The sequence below is a fragment of the Sturnira hondurensis genome, unplaced genomic scaffold (genome assembly GCF_014824575.4).
Source record: "Sturnira hondurensis isolate 20B ecotype Veracruz unplaced genomic scaffold, ASM1482457v3 Scaffold0025370, whole genome shotgun sequence".
Classification (NCBI taxonomy): Eukaryota; Metazoa; Chordata; class Mammalia; order Chiroptera; family Phyllostomidae; genus Sturnira; species Sturnira hondurensis.
The window spans coordinates 9516652-9533644 of record NW_028098001.1 but is presented as its reverse complement, the minus strand read 5'-3'; the positions used below and the strand labels follow the sequence as shown (position 1 = coordinate 9533644).

The 16993-nt window shown below is 41.7% G+C and overlaps 2 protein-coding genes across 4 annotated transcripts in view; one reads left to right on the top strand and one right to left on the bottom strand.

Moving 5' to 3' along the window:
- MRAP2 (melanocortin 2 receptor accessory protein 2) overlaps positions 1 to 3901 on the top strand; it is a 46659-nt gene extending 42758 nt beyond the window's left edge. For both annotated transcript variants that reach the window (XM_037039449.1, XM_037039448.1), the window contains one exon: positions 2361 to 3901. In XM_037039449.1, the coding sequence (XP_036895344.1) occupies positions 2361 to 2754 (394 nt within the window). In that variant the 3' untranslated portion in view covers positions 2755 to 3901. The remainder of the gene's footprint in view (positions 1 to 2360) is intronic.
- Positions 3902 to 14174: 10273 nt separating this feature from the next.
- CEP162 (centrosomal protein 162) overlaps positions 14175 to 16993 on the bottom strand; it is a 73464-nt gene continuing 70645 nt past the window's right edge. For both annotated transcript variants that reach the window (XM_037039380.1, XM_037039382.1), the window contains exon 27: positions 14175 to 15672. In XM_037039380.1, the coding sequence (XP_036895275.1) occupies positions 15463 to 15672 (210 nt within the window). In that variant the 3' untranslated portion in view covers positions 14175 to 15462. The remainder of the gene's footprint in view (positions 15673 to 16993) is intronic.

The window sequence follows — 16993 nt, the reverse complement described above, 5'->3', positions numbered from 1 at the left end:
TATTACCTAAAGGGGGCGGAAAATGAATGAAAGGAACTTAATAGGATAAAGGAAGTATTCTCTATCTTATTTGAGGGTGGTGGTTATTGGATGTATAAATTAATAAAAACACATTGACTTTGATACTTAAGATGCATGGATTTCTGTATGTAACTTTCACCCAGTGGCAGGATGAATAGAAACTATTGACACATTGAGGCAAGCTGTGTCCACAATTAGTTTTCACATACAAACCCTTTAATTTATCAGTCAAGAAAAGAATGAAAGCACAACCTGTTGAATATTTAATGTTTACTGAAGTCTAAGAGTACAAAAATGAACTTTTCCTTTGTTCTCAGACAAGGAAAATCAGACAAATTGCATTGTTCTCACCCCAAGAAATCATCGAGAAAAAGTTAGAAGGGAGCAGGGAAGGCATCTCAGAGGCCTCGGCTCTGCCCTAAGGAGGGCCAGAACTCTCGGGGACTCCTGTGCCTTGGGTCTTCAACCAGGGTGCTTCAGGGACCCACCCTGGCTGGGATTAATGGAGCCCTGTGTTGCTGCACACAGCTGGGTTTCTGGGCCTGCTTTCCCCTCAGCAGGTGCTCCAGGCAGGTGGCAAAGCTATTACTCAGAGCTTCTTAGCCCTGCAGCTGGAGAATGGTGGGGGCCTTGTCACTCTTAGTCATGCCCTTTTGAACATGTGAAGCCCTTCTTTTTTGGCCAGGTATTATTTATTTGTTTGTTTGTTTGTTTGTTTATCATCTTTACGGGCACTTTATTCAGATGACCAGCAATCTGAGAAGACAGTGGGTTTGTACCCTAACAGACCGTCTTTGTCGGGTATTATTTTAGCTTGTTAGGTCACAGATTGCTGCACACTGGGCTTTGTGCTCCAGCATCTTCTAAACCCAGGTGAAGTGATCGGTAGGGGAAGAAAATCACCTGCTGATAGATGAGACCACTTAAATTTTCATTAGAGCAGAAGTCATTCAGAGTCTCTCTAAAGTAATTTCTCTTTAAATTCTGCACACAGGACCTACTAAATGTTTGATGATTTGCAAATCAGCTATCTTCACATCACATTTGCTCAGTGGGCAAGGAGATTTGCTAACCAGGCTTTCTACTAAATGGGAAAACTCAAGCTTCTCTGAGGAATTCCATGACTGATGTCACCCAGATAGTCAGTCACAGTAGAAGACAGGTCTGGTCTAGAAGCCCCTCAGTGGGCTGGGTTACAGAGCTTCTGGGGTTACTGACCTCTGAAATCCAGGTGATTCTGGGTAACGTGGAGGTTTGTGTAGACATATACAGGATCAGATTTTCTAGACCTGTATTGAACCTGTGCTCCTCCCATCAGTGGGAACTTGGTCATTGGCACTTTATCCTGCATGATGGGACTGGAAGGAAGAGAGTTCACTGAAACTGAGAGAGTCTCACTCTTGATGAACACAGCCTATGTTTGGTCAGGTTCTGTCTGGATTTGAAAACATGTTGAGAAATGATTCTTGCCCTTAAGGAGTCACCACTTGTGTGGGAACAACTTTTCTATAAATCTGGAAAGAAAGCATTAAAGTCCATAGGATAACAGGGTACTCAACTTACCCATGCTCTTTCTTTCGTGTACTTGTAGGACTAGTGGGGAGTTAATTTATTATTGATTTGTTATCATTAAATTGTTAATTTGTTCCACCTTAAATGCAACAAGGGATTAGGAACTTGGGTTCTATTCCCACTCCTATCACTCACTGGTTGTGACTCAGGTGGGCAGGTCGACTATTCCTTGCCTTAGCTTATGGGTTTGTGGAGTTGGTATAGTAAGTCTTGCCCTGAGTGACTGCACTGGCCAGCTTCAAGAACTGAATGAGATAAAAGGATACAACAGTGCTTTGACAAATGTGAAACGCACCTCTGAGATACTGTCTTCACTCGGGCCAGCCTGATGTAGGTCAGTGTGTCTACATTTGAGCATGAATCGCGATCCTGGAGGAGTCTATGAAAATACAGATTACTGGGCCCTACCTCAGAGATTCTGAGGGTCTGCCACTCAGGATTCTGCATTTTAGGAAGTAGCTGAAGTAATTCTGATGCAGATGATCCAAGAGCCTCACAGAATCAGAGGATTCCTCAGCAAGGTGTGTTTTTCCAGGGAGGTCCATGGGCCCTCATCTCGGGGCATTGGCCTTGGGTTTATCTGTGCATGTTCAGAAGTGATGTCTCTCAGTTCTGGTATTTGCATGCTCTGGACAGGGACCTGCACTCAGTGTGTGTTCACAGGAAATGTGTCGGCCTGCCCCACACGTCAGAAGCCGTGGTTCTGCAGCGTGTAAGTAATCCTTGAGCTGGCGTGTAAGTAATCTTTGTTTCCCTTTTCTTTACAGCAACACAGAGTCTTCAGAGAAGAGATTCAGAATGAACAGCTTTGTGTCAGACTTTGGGAGACCTCTGGAACCAGATAAAGTGTTTTCTCGCCAGGGCAACGAGGAATCCAGGTCTCTCTTTCACTGCTACATCAATGAAGTGGAACACTTAGAAAAAGCCAAAGCTTGTCCCCAGACCACAGCCCTCGACAGCGACGTTCAGCTCCAGGAGGGCATCCGAAGCAGTGGGCCGCCCGAGGAGGAGCTGAACAGGCTCATGAAATTTGACATCCCCAACTTTGTGAACACGGACCAGAACTCCTCCTTTGGGGACGATGATCTTTTGATTTCAGAACCGCCTATTGTTCTAGAAAATAAGCCAGTTTCCCAGACCTCATACAAGGACCTGGATTGAGAAACATGCTCCGTAGTGTCTTCCTGAAGATGGTGGGGTGTGTTTGTGTAGCCAGAAATGTACATTCGCCAAAATCGTGTGTATGCGTGCGCATGTGAGAGAGAGCAGAGAAACAGAGAGAGTTGGGAAGACGAAGCGAGAAGAAAGCTGCCTCGGCAGAGAGCTGATTAAGCTGAGTTTTTATGCCTTTAAACACATGGGAGGCTTTTGAGGGAATAAAGCATTTATACCATCTCATCTTCCTTGGTGAGAAACTTGGCCACGTACTCAGTGTCATCGTTCTTGAGTGGGGGTTATCGTTCTGTGCCCCATCCTGGCTCTGCCTCCACCATGCTTTACCTTCAGCAATTCGCTTTACTTCTCTGGGCTCCCACATTTTTCCCCGTACGATGAGGAGTCTGGAGCAGACCATCCATCCTGGCTCTAATATTTTGTGAATTATGGACGTTGCGTCCAGACAAGGTTGGGGTAGACACAGAGCTGTATAAACTAGGGCACTGGCTCCTGTTTCTTACTGTAGGACCCCCAGATATTTATACTTTTCACTCAACCCTTCACTGACTCAGCATTCGCCGGGGCCCGAGGGTCTACCGGGATGTCAGGACCCTCATCTCACACATCACTGTGGGCAGCGTTTCTGTGGGTTGTGCTCAGACAGCTCTGAGAACCTCTGGCCACCCATGAGCAAACCTGGGGACACTCCTGCCCCCTGTCCTGGAGTGAGTATCAGTCTACATCTCACGATACTCCTGCCTCCAAGAAATGGAAGGGCAGTTGTCAGCTAAGTCAGGGAGGTGACTTGAGTGTCTATCTGTGTCTGGTCACACTTGTGCTATTGGCCACTGACCGAGTCAAGTGCTGCTTGCGATGCTGTCTACTTACTCGGCAGATGTGTGGGTGACCGTCACCTGGCTAGTGTGCGGCTTTGAGCTGAGATGGTGAATGGGTTGTCAGTAGGCCAACAGTTGTGCAGATTGGCCTGGTACAACGGAGTAAAGCCTGCACACTGGTATCAGAGATAATTTGGCTTTACACACCCAGGTCGCATGCATGGCCTGCTGCTCATCTCTGGGTGGCACTTCTGTTCTGATTTTGTTCACCCCCGTCTTGCTTACACTAAAAATAAATGTATTTGATTGCACAAGAATTTTGTTTGGTTCTTTGTTTTCACACCTCTAGTTTAATTTTCTTCTTAAAGCGATTCCTTGTTTATAATGCCCCCTAACTTCCATCAGCTCTAGGGTCCCAGTGGCCCAGCCACGTAACAGACTTCCTCTAGGAATTATTCCACCAGAAGAAATGCCTTTCCCATAATGTCTTTTGAGGAAAATATTCTTTAAATAACACTAAACAGAACAAGGAGTGGATTTTTTTGGTAATTAAAGCTGCTATAACACATTCTTGCAAATAGCTACTTGCTCTTTTTAATGGCTATTTTCGGGAAAGAGAGCAAGAGTAGTGAAGAAGTGATTTTATTAACATCTAAGGTAAATATTATTCATAGTTTACTATACCAAATATAAACCATGAGCTATTTCTTGTTAAGATTAAAAGGTTTTTAAATGGTATTTGATTTAGAAGTGGATTTATTAGAAGGCTGAAGGATATTTAAAAGTTGGATAAATACTCATGACTATACCATCATTTTTATGCACTAAGGATCTAAGATTTTTTTACACACTAAGGGTCCTCTTGCAAGCTAACAAGCTAGCCTGACACAGTTTTGTGGATCTGACAGGAGACACAAGACTGACTCCTGGGTCAGGGACAAGAGCTTGGTCACAGCACACCAGGTGGCATGTCAGTTCCTGAGTTCACTCCCTATTGCTGTTTGAACAAAACACAACAAACTCTGTGGCTTAAAGCAACAGACATTTATTCTCTTCGAGTTCTGGAGTTCAGAAGTCCAAAACCAGTCTGAGTGGGCTGAAATCAAGGTGTCTCAGGGCTGTGTTTCCTCTGGAGGGTGTAGCGAGGAACCCACTTCCTTGCCTTGGCTCATGGCCCTGGATCACTGCGACTTCTGCTTGTACTTTCCATCTCTGTCTCTGTCCCTCTGACAAGGACCACTGTGATTGATTACATAGGATTACCAGGATCACATCCCATCTCAAGATTCTCAACCACATCTGCAAAATGCCTTCTGCAGTGTAAGGTAACTTAGTCACAGGTTCTGGGGAGCAGGACATGGACATAGAAGCTTGGGGGACATTAGCCTACCACAGTCATGGACATAGAAGTTTGGGGGACATTAGCCTACCACGGTCTTTCATTTGGTCCCAAAGATTCATGTCTATCCTGCACGCAAATGCATTTCTCTCATCCCAACATCTTCCAAAGTCTCGATATAGCATTGCCTCTAAGTCCAATATATAGTATAAATCTCATCAGCTCAGAAGTCTAATCATCTAAGTCAGGTGTGGGTGAGAGACCCTGCGTGTGACCCATCTTTAGGAAAACTCCATCTTTGGGCCTGTAAAACTGAGAAACAAAGCATTCCTTCTGAATTATCTGGAGAAAATCCCAGCAGACAGACATAGAACATTCATATTCCACACAGGCAGTGGCCCTGGCCAGAAATCCTTTTTTTTTTTTTGCCTCAACACTGTTAGAATGTAACAGTGTTGAACAAAACAACATTATTTGGAGAACTGAGTATCTCTGTTACAGGTGAGAGAACTAGGGCTCTGGGGACATTTAGTATTTTGCAAAGCACAGAGCTAGTACGTGGGAGACCAAGCTGGGTTTCAAATAGATGATGAGCCTGTGGAAGGTTTGAATGATGCCTTCTGTTGGTTAGCATTTCTCTGGTATATGTCTTATCTCTCTCTAACCTTGGACCTCTATGTCATTCTTTTTAACTTTCAATCTATGTTTTAAATTTAAATTTTGCTTTGTTTCAGGTAAACAAATGAAATCTGTAAATCTGTCCTTTAATTTGCAAGTTTATTCCATCTAAACATATTGTAATTCCTGATGATGTTTCTTTTCTAGCATCGTATTTTGTGATGTTTATTTATGTTGCTCTATTATTCCTGCTTTATGTCATGCAGTCACGGCTCAAGAGCGTGGGGTCTAGAGAGTCTCTCTGGTCTCAGACCTGTCGCTCGCTAACGGTGCAGGCTTGACCAGGACACCTGATCTCTTTGAGACTCAGTGTCCTCTATACAAAAAAGTATGATACCCACCTCCAAGCCTGTGAGCATTAAGTGATAAAATATGCAAAGTACTTAGAATAGTGACTGGCCTACCATACATACTCCATTGTACTGCCTGTGTATGTATTCTCTTTTTAAGTATTTTAGAGATAACTCCTGAATTTTCATGAAGGTACTAGATATTGAAAGTTATAATCTATTGTTTAATCTACCCATTAAATTTTATATATCAATTGTTATATTTTATTTCCATAAATTCTGTTTTGTTTTTTAAATATTATCTGTTCTTTTTCATGGAGTCCTGATTTTTTATTACATTTTCTATAATGTATTATGTACAATGATTCATCTATATTTATTTCATGTCCTCTTTTAAATTATTTTATAGCTTTAGATTCTGGAATACTAATCATTCTGGGGTTTAGGAGTTTGCTTCTTCTACTCACAATTAATTATTTCTGGCTGTTCTTAGTCATGTTAGTGTGTGTGAGTGTGTGTGTACATGGAGTTAGTTGTGTGAGTTTCTCTTCAGCCTGTGTTATTTTTTTCCTACGATGGTCCCATGAACCCTGGTTTATAAAAGTTTCACTAGAGAATAAATTTGTGTTGCTTGTCCTTGGCTCCAAGTGATCTGGTCAGTCTGGAATTGTGTTATTTTTTGCTTGAAGATCCTGCACCGTAGGTTGAGAATGAGTCTGGGTCTCATATCTGCATGAAGCAGGAACTTAGGGTTTAGACTTTTTAAGGGAGACTTTTTTTCCCTAGAGACCCGGTAGAGCCAGTCTCCTCACCCCTTTCCTGTGTCAGTGTGTGGGTGTCTTTGGGTCTCCCTTTCATGGAAGGCAGCCCTTTCCGTGATTTCCACGCAGGGGGTCTCAGTAGAGAAGGAGCGTGTTTCAGGGGTGAATCCTTTTTTCTGAATGGACATCAAGACACCATTCACTATGCAGATTAACACCCCTTCCCTCCAGGGCGCTGTGGCATCAGCCCCCGAGCTTTCTACTCTGCCTTTAAGTCTCCTGTTTATTTCTGTCACTTGCAAACTTCTCTTTCCTTCATAGTTAACATATGGGTATTTTTGTTGTTGTGTTTTATCCAGTACTACTAAAAATTTTATGTTTCACAGAGACCCAAATTAGCTCAGTCCACAATGTTTCCAGAACTGAAAGCTTCAGTTCTAGAGTATCTGTTAGATTCTTCTTAGAAATAACCTCTCAGTATATTTCCCTGGTGAAAATCTTTATCTTTTAATCTGTCTTGCCCATCATTTCCTCTATTTCATTGAACATATTATCTTATATTCTTCATTTGCCAATCCCAATATGTGGGCTTTCATTTGTTGTCTAATGCATCCTATTCTCACATTATCAATCATGTAGTGTTGCCTCTGCAGACCTAGGAATTTTTCGTCTCTGGGCAGACATTGTTAGTGAAATCTCCGTGTGCACTGCACATGGTGTCGTCTTCCATGAGGGAATCTTTCCCTCCCGACAGGCAGGTTGGGTGGGGGCTGACCATCTCTCACTGCAGCCAGCGTGGATGGAGGTGGGTCAGGGTGAAACTGCAGTTTTTAAAACAGCTTTGAGGTACCCTTGCCAAAATACCTTTCGCAGGCTTAAAGTGTACAATTTATTTAGACACACGTAAACACCCAAGAAATCATCACTGCAATCAAGACAATGAACATGCACATCATGCACAAAAGTTTTCTCATGCCCGTGTGTAATCCTCCCTCCCCATCCCTTCCCCAAACTGCTGATCTGCTTCCCGTCACTACACATTGGCTTGCTTGTGCGAGGGCTTAGGATGCCTGCCAACTGGCAGTGTCTGCTGTTGTGTCTGCCTGCTTTCATGCAGTGTAATTATTTTGAAATCCATCCAGGTTATTGTATCCATTTTTCATTCTATTTTGTTCCTCAGTAGTGTTTCATTTTATGGATACGATTTGTTTACCCATTTCCTAGTTGATAAACATTTGGGTTATTTACAACTTCTGGCTATTAAAAATAAAACTGCTGTGAATATTTGTTTACAAGTCTGTGTGAGTATAGACTTTTATTTTCTTACATGCCTAGAAGGGGAATGTCTGAATTGTATGGTAGACAAGTGTCTATCTTTTTAAAAAACTGCTAAATAGTTTTCCAAAATGATTGTTATACCGTTTTATATTCCTCACAGTGTATATGAGTTCTGGTTGCTCTGGTTCCTTGCCAACATCTCGTAGAGTAAGTCTTTTAAATGTTATCCATTCTTATGTGTGGAGTAGCATCTCATTGTGGTTTTACGTTGCATTTCATCGATGACTAATGGGATTCAGTGTCTTCTTACATACTTATTTTTTATCTATCTTTAGTGATGTGCCTTTCCAGGGCTTTGGCTCATTGTTTTATGGGGTGTTGTCACCCCATAAGAGAGTCCCGAGAGGTCTTTATTCTCGATGTGATCACTTCATCAGAAAGATGACCTGCAAATAGTTACTTTTCGTTTATGGCAGTCCTTTCATTTATTTAACAGCATCTTTGAAGAGCAGAGAAGTCAAATTTACCAATTTAAAAAACGGATTATACTTTTGGTGTTGTATTCAAGAAGTCTGTGCCAGACTGAAGGCCATAAAGGTTTAATGTTGTGTTTTTCTTCTAGAAGTTTTATAGCTTAGTTTTTCTATGAAGGGCTGTGGTCCATTTGGAGTTAATACTTGAGTGTGTTGTGAGGTCTGGAGCAAAGTTCTTTTCTTTGCATATGGACATCTAATTATTCCAGCACTATTTGTTGAAAAGGTCTTTTCTCCACTGAATTGCCTTTGTGCCTTTACTGGAAATCAGTTGTTTATATATGTGTTGGTTTATTTCTGAATATTGTATTGTGTTCCAATTGTCTGTTTCTCTTTTTAATACCAATACCAGACTTCCTGAGCACTGTAACTTTATAGTAACCCTTGAAATAATATAAGTTCTCCAATTTTGTTCTTCTTGTTTGAAGCTGTTTTTGGCTATTTGGGGGTCATTTGCCTTTCTTTAGGAATTTTGGAATGAGTTTTAAATTCTCTGCCTTAGCTCCTGTTCTGCCAAAATTTCCACCCATTTCTTAAGATTCATCTCCAAAGCCACATTTTCCAGAAATCATGAAAGGAATTTCTCTTTCTTCTGTGCTTCATCTATACTTTATAACACTCTTATTGCATTTATTCATAGTTGCTTCTGTGAACTTGTCTGATCTTTCCTGGCTTACTCAAGATCAGAAAACTTGACTTGTTCCCTCTGTGTGCTGAGAAAACTTGCTTTGTTTTGCAGGATTGAGCCTTCCCTTAAGAGAGGTCTGCAGAAGATACATGGCTCATTTCCTGCATATTACTAAGGAATCCAAGAGATTTAGAATGTTTTATTTTTTGTTATCTCCAAGATCTCTCAGCCTTTATTATTTCTGTTGCTATTACTGTACCTTCAAAGAATAGTGGAATAATTATTTTCCAAATAGCAAAACACTCTAATTTACTTGAGATTATAATTATATGCAGCTCTCTTAACTAGTTATTGTTCATGTACTCCCTCAACATTGAACTCCTGGGAGAATGCCATATCTTTGCAGATATCAATGATAGCTTTGGCTTCCAGGGCAAGAGCACCTCACATCAGACCCGCTATATTTCCACCGGTCCCCTGCAGCCCACACCAGCCCCCAACTGGGGGCAACTGCAGTCATGCACTTGCCCCCTAAAAGCCTATTATTCTCAGGAAGAACTTTTGCGTGCAGTAGAATGACGACCTTCTTATGGGAGAGATTCAGCCCAGTGGTCTGGCAGCATGGGAATAGGTTTAACCTGCTTTTTGTAGAGTCTAAATTGTTCTATACCTATTAGGAACAACTATAATGGGAAAATTGTATTAGCATGCAACAAATGAGCAGCATAATATACGAGCAGAAAAATCAGCTTTCTCGTCACACTCAGGCATTGTGTCCATGTGACACTCAGTGTGGGGAATGATTTTTCCTGTGAGCAATTTGAGGGTCGAGGCACTTAGGAATGGATTTTTGTTTTTCTTACTTAGTCATTACATCTGGTGAGATTGTAGGAATCCTGTGTATTTGTGGAGCACACAGCATAAATCTTTATTAAAGCATCATGTATTTAAAGGGCTAGTAGACAACTTGTTAGAAGATAGAAATTCTCTTCAATTTTTGTCCTAAAGTAGAATCTTGATTAGTGATTCAAAAATTTACATTAAAATCTTAAGTAGCTATGTATAATGACAGATGGGTACTAGACTCATCCGGGTGTTCACTTCGCAACTTATGTAACTGTGTGTGCACCTGTGTGTGCTCCCTGTGTGTGCACCTGAAACTAACGCAATATTATATGTCAACTCTAGTTGAAAAAGTAAAGAAGTTATTACAAAAACTCCATGGCCTAAAAAATGTTAAATACAGTGATATAAAATAAAAAGTGACTAACATGATACCAGTTATGAGCCAGTTTCTACATCTGCTTTGCAATGCCTCCTTCCTTATCAGGGCACCTGAGGGGCTGGGCTGTCATTGCCAATGTCATCAGCATCATAATGGAATTGATTCCTCTTATGGGCATCCAACTTTTTGGCTCTCTGCTTCACCCTGGAAAAAGAGTTGTCTTTTGGGCTACATATTAAATACACTGTGACACGTAATTACAAAAAAAATCTCACAAGGTTTTCAATAAATTTACAAATCTATGTCAGGCTGTGTTCTCAGCCATCCTGGGCTGCATGCAGCCCGTGGGCCGCAGGTTGGACACCCCTGCAAAATAAAGAGAGGTACAGAGCCTGCATGTGTCTGCAGGTGTAAATGAGGAATAATCATCAGACATGAGATACAGAACGAATGTTCCATTGGGAGAAGAATGTGATCATGAAAACCTGGTGTGGTGGACAGGGAAGTGGTGGGAGTGAGCCGGTCAGATAGAAGGATAAGGACCAAGCAGAGGTGGCCGCATGGACAGCATGGTTAGATTCGTGGTTTAGTTTGAACGAGGGGAGTGCAACAGGCAGCCACGCCCCACCCCATCCACCCAAGTTAAACACCTGTGAAAACATTACTGTTCATGGAAAAGGGACTTTGCAGATGTGATTAAGGTAAGGCTTTTGAGATGGGAAGATTATCGTGGATTATCCAGGTGAGCCCAAGCTAATCACGTGGGCCCTTAAAAGTGGAAACATTTTCCTAGCTGAGTTCACAGTCAGAGGGAGATGTGAGCACGGAAGGCTGCCCAGAGAGGTGCACGGGGCTGTCTACGGTGACGGAGGAAGGGGACACAGGCCAAGGATTGTGGGTGTCCTCCGGAAGCTAGAGCCCCTGGGGATACCGATTGTAGCTGCATGAGAACTGTGTTGGGCCTCTGACCTACAGAACTGTAAGATGACATATTTGTGCTGTTTTTAAGCTATTAAATTTGTTGAAATTTGTTACAGCAATAATAGAAAAGTAACGGAGGGTTTGTGTAAGAGTTAGAGGTCTTGAATGGAATGGGGAGACAAAAACTGGGATCAGACTGAATAATAATGGGGTAAAAGTTCAGATACTAACACCTGGAAACAGGGTGCAATGGGAAGGTAGAACGCAGAGTTCTAGGGAGATCTGCCTGGCAATGCTGTTTTGCAGACAATTTAGGGTGAGAAGGGCATTGGGGTAGAGGAAGCAATTAAAACTCTACCTAAAAAGTAAGTAGTGAAACAGTGACAGAGCGCAGGTGGTGGTGGATGTGAGAACAGGAAAGGACAGATTTTGAAGGAATTGGCTATAGGTTTGGTGATTCCATTCCGGAGAGAGTTAGCCAAGTGTGGACTGAATGTTTGTGTCTCCTCGAAATTCACACTGAAACTCCAGTGTGATGTTATTTGGAGGTAATCAGGGTTTCTGGGGTCCTGAGGGTAGAGCTCTTATCAATAATGGGATTAGTGCCTTGCTTCATTCTGTTTTCCGCTGTGTAAGGATAGAAGAGAGCCATCTTCAAACCAGGAAGTGAACCCTCACCCAGACGTCTCAGTCTGGGCTTCCCAGGCTCCAACACTGTGAGGAATAAATGTTTGTTGTTTCATCTGTGTTAATTAGTTACAGCACCCTGAACTAAGGTCAGGAATGCCTCAAAGTTCACAGCTGACTAAAAAATGGAGTGAGCAGCTGGTTTCAGGGAGAGAAATCAGCTGGTTGCAGTCAGGCTGACTTTCACGAGAAGAGTAATCCTGGCAGGAACTGGGATGCAGGGCTGGCACTCAGGCAGGAGGTCAGATCCGATGTTATCCTGCCGGCAGGGATAGCTGTGCCCTGAGTGTGAGAGTAGATGCGGTCTCTGGGGATTGGAGGGAAGAGGGGGTTGTATTTGTAGGTGAAGGTCCGGGGACAAAAGAGATTTGTTTAGCAAGTCCTTACTACATGTGAGTGACTGAGCTGCTGTGAAGGCTCGGTACCCAAGTTAGGGGAGTGAGGACCTGGCTGTTCTCGTAGGGCTCTTTGCACGTGGCCACGATGATGAGCAAAGCAGGTAGGAAGGAAGACGAGGGCGTGCACAGGTGCAACGACTTGCATGGACTGCCTGGAGCTGCTTCGTTCTATTCCGTCTTTTCTACTGAGCTGGCTCATTTAACCCTTTATAAATATTCTTTCCCTCACGACTTCCCTTCTGCCTTCATCACAAATCCTTCCCCCAAATCCCTTCCAAACTTTTCTCTAAGGAGTTACACAGGCCATATGCAGTTCTACATATCTGTCTTCTGCATCAGAACTTTTTTGATACCCTAAGAAAGGAGGACCCACTGGCAGGCGGCCGGGAGGGGTTGAAGTGCAGGGCAATCCCTGGGACTAGCTCTACTGGGCAGGACTCCCACTGTGTTCTTGCCTCTTCACCCGTGTGTTCCAAGGATGCATACCTGGTACAATTGCCCTGGGGTTTTTTTTGTCCTCTCCACAAAGTCTGGTCCATTTCCTGTTCTTGAATTATACTAACAACTCATTTTATTCTAAAGAAACTTGATGCATCTCTTCCTCCTAGGGAATTAATTTCCTCTAATGGATACTTCCCTACTGCTTACAACAATCCTATAAAGTAGGTGTAGGTGGGAAAGAGTAACTTTTCTCCTGTTTGCACTATTGAGGTGACTGTGACTGAAGCTTTGAACAAAACTGGAGAGAGAAAAATGGACTTATGATGGCTTAAACTAGAGGGGAGGAAGTAGGTTCATTAGCAGTAAGACCTAACCTCATCAAGCTGGACAGGTACTGAGAAGAAATACATGTTTTTTATTAACAACTCTTCTACAGAAACTGAAGAAAGGCTATATAAATGGATCATATTCTAAAACAATCAGTAACTTGGAAGGATTTGAAAACATTCAAACTTCACTCTTTTCACCATTCACTGCTAAGCTCTTTGAAGCAGGATGGCTGTTGTAACTACAAAGTATCTTACCTCATTCTTTGTAAGATTTACCTCTTAATGCACCCACAGCTAGATCTCGGACTTACCTATAGTCCTTGGTAGGCATGGGTGGGAGAGGAAGGTTTTCACCTCCTTCTAGATGTTTAGCCATAAATTTAGGAGTTTTGCAGTGAGGGACGGAACCCTAACACTAAAGGCGGATTTCCCAGGGTTGATAGGTAAATACTAGCTATGGAATGCTGTGGGCTCACAAGTAATAGATTCGATCGGAAACCTCTGTGAGCAAAAGCAGTGGTGTCAGCAGCAAGCCATGTATTCTGACCGAGTTCCTGAAGGGAAGGCCTGTGGCTGCAGGTGCCTTATGACAGTGGGAGGAGGTGGGACTGGTAGGAAAGGACTGGTATTTCCTGGAGCTTAACTTCATAAAAGCCTTCCTAGTCAAGACAGTTTAAATGTGTCTACTGTGTCCTCATCCTGGATCCTTACATAGGCTAGGGAATGGAGCCTAATTCTTGCTGTTTTTAGTTGTAACTAAAAGTTCTCATAGTGTTTATGGATCTTCAGCCTGAAAGTAGAATTAAAGACCAGCCATGTGCACAGCTCATTCCAAAATAGAATATAAAATCCTCATCAAAATAGGATGCAGTTTTACTGCAAGTAATTGTCTACCTGATGCCGGCACTTCCTTGTGTTTCAGAATCAGCCGTGTTTGTGCCTGGAATGAACAGCCCGTGAATAAAGTCGTCAAAAGGGGCGGGGGGGATAGCTATAAATTAGTAGGTTTTCAGATAAAAAACACCCAAAGCAAGTAATAATCAAAATAGTTTATATTATAACTTAAAATAAGATTCTTTCACATAAAAAAATAACAAACTATAATTAATGCTTTTTTACCATCTTGGGAAAAGAACATTAAATATGCTGGACATTAAGACATTCATTGCATCTTATATTTAATTTCTACATTTCACATTTGCTACCCATAATTTCACCAGGATCTATTCACCTGTCCTCTACACAGTATTTCAACATTGTATTTATCATTTTAGAATTGCATTTATTAGCCTATGGTTACTGAGCATTTGGAATATGGCTAGTCGAAGTTGAGATGTGTTCATAAATGTAAAATACACCAGAATTTGGAGACCTGGTATGAAAAAAGGAATGTAAGAACTCAACTTGTAAAATCACGTTTTGAATATATAAGATTATATAAATTCCAAAATTTCATTAAAAATCTTTTAAAATGAGGCTACATTAAAATTAAAAATTACATGTGGCTCACATTAATTATACTTCTACTGGACAGTATTGGGCTAGAACATTTGAAAAGGTGGCTATAGCTTTAACTTACCAGTATCTTACATACTCACTATCTGCTTTTGAAAATGGGAATTGCAAAGTAAAAATAACAATCTGGCTACTTGTATGCATAATATAGGGTTTAATTTTTTTACTGAACATATATATTACTTTTCAACTAGTAGAAAGTAAAAATGTTATATTCTATCATCTTAGAGTTACAAAAAAAGACTAGGCACTTAAGACATGTAGCACAGAACAATTAATCGAACCCCCCTATCACTTGGGAAATGCACTTTCCACCTGCATCAGGTGAAAGAAAATGAGGTAGGAGTGAAAATCTGGGAGAGCACAAGATAGTTCACTGTCTGCTTGCACGAAGTTACAATTCTTGGCCAAATGACAGCGGAGCTCTCCTGCTCAGGTGACGGTCGATGTGGCTGTGCTCACATGCCTGTGTTCCCACTGAGGAAAGAGGGGCTGTTTTTCTGGCACCAAGAATGAGTCAACAACGGCAGAGTATGTGCAATTTTCTTTTCTTTTCATATCTAAGCATATAAATGAGGACTCTTATTATAAAATTCACTAATTACCCAACATAAAGAGACTTGACCATAAATTATCTAAAATGTGACTAGTTAATGCTTTTCAGTAAAACACACCATAATGCTTTTTTTTCCCTTATTGATTAAGGGCAATTTATTGTGAAACGTTGCTTTTGTGTTGCTTGTTTTCTGGCAACATACTGGAGCAGGTGTTTTCACAGGCGCCTCTGACGGAGGCGCAATCCCAGCCATCGTGCACCTCCAGGCCATGCCAGGAGGTCATGAGGAGTCTGCATTTCTAGCAATACTCTGGTGCACTTACTTCACCTGCAAAAGCAACTGGCACAACCACCCCCTGGCGGTGCAGCTCTCGGAGAACATCTAATATCGAGTCTAATTCTGTGCGGAACTTGTCCAGCTCACGATTCTTCAACTGTGCAAGTCTTTTCCATTTCTCAATTTCTTTATTTTGCTCAGTCTCTACCACTTGGTGTGTCTGCTGTATTATCTGTAAATAGAAAAAATCCATATCATTGTTAGAGTTCATAGTGGGGGTGAAGAATATTTAGTGACCTCAAAGAGCTGAAGTGGGACAGTGCTGACAACGGTGACCTGGAAGGAGAAGGTGGGGGAACCCGACCAAATGGGTTTCACTGTATCAACAAACAGGTGTGCCAGTGAAGCCGATAAGAGGGAAATCCTGGTAGGGATTTTATAGTCCTTTTCTTGTAAGCTGGGAATGATGAGTACCATTTAAAGCATCAGAAAACCTTTGTATGAATCCAAACATCCCTAAAATGCTGTTCCTCTTCAGAACAGCATTTGAGACACAATCAAGACAGTTTTAATATACAATGCATGCCACTGTATGCATTAACAGAACTGAAAATAATGATAAAAGCACACACATGTAGCGTCTACCATGTGCAAGGCTTGGTTCTAAGCATTTTATCCATGTTAACTCATTTAATTCTGCCAACCTGGGGGATACGTTCTGAGAAAGGCATTGTTAGGCAAATGTGTTATTGTGCAAACATCAGAGAGTGCACATACACAAACATCAGAGAGTGCACATACACAAACCTAGGTGGTGTAGCTTACTACAAACATAGGCTGTATATAATCTTATGGAACCACCATAGTATATGTATGGTCTGTCACTGACTGAAATGTCATTATGCAGAGCATGACTGTCCTGTAAAAAAAATGCCAATGGAATCTTATTATGGATTGCAATGAATCTACAGATGGCTTTGGGCATTTTAACAAGTATGCCCTGCTTTTCGAAAGTTTGCATTATGTCACTTCACGTTTATGATAGACCTACATTAGTACCTGCTTTTGCTAACCAAAAGAAATGTCAATGTTTTACCTTTATTAAAAAAGGCAAAAAGATAAAATAGCAGTCAGTGTTTGTTTAGCAGCAAGCTATTCACAGAGACAGCCTGCACCCCAAACAGCCAGCGTGGAACTCCTTTTAGTGTATGTTAGCATTACTTTAGGTTTTACATGATGCCTGGTATGACTGGGTAGGTTGTTTTGGGGATCTGAGAATGCTAAAAATGTTTACATATAAATTAATGGTAACTGTTCTTTCATGCCATTTCTGCTTATGAAAGGTTTAATGGGACGGACGTACTACCTTCGGAGAGTCAGGGGAAACTTGCATTAATTCTTCCAATAAATGGAAAGGAATACAGGATACCTTTCCACTTATTTGTGTGCTCCTCACTGTCTTTCCTCAATGTCTTAGAGTTTGCAGTGCACACGTATTTCACTCCCTTGGATAGATGACTAAGTGATTTACTGCTTTTGATGCTACTGTACAC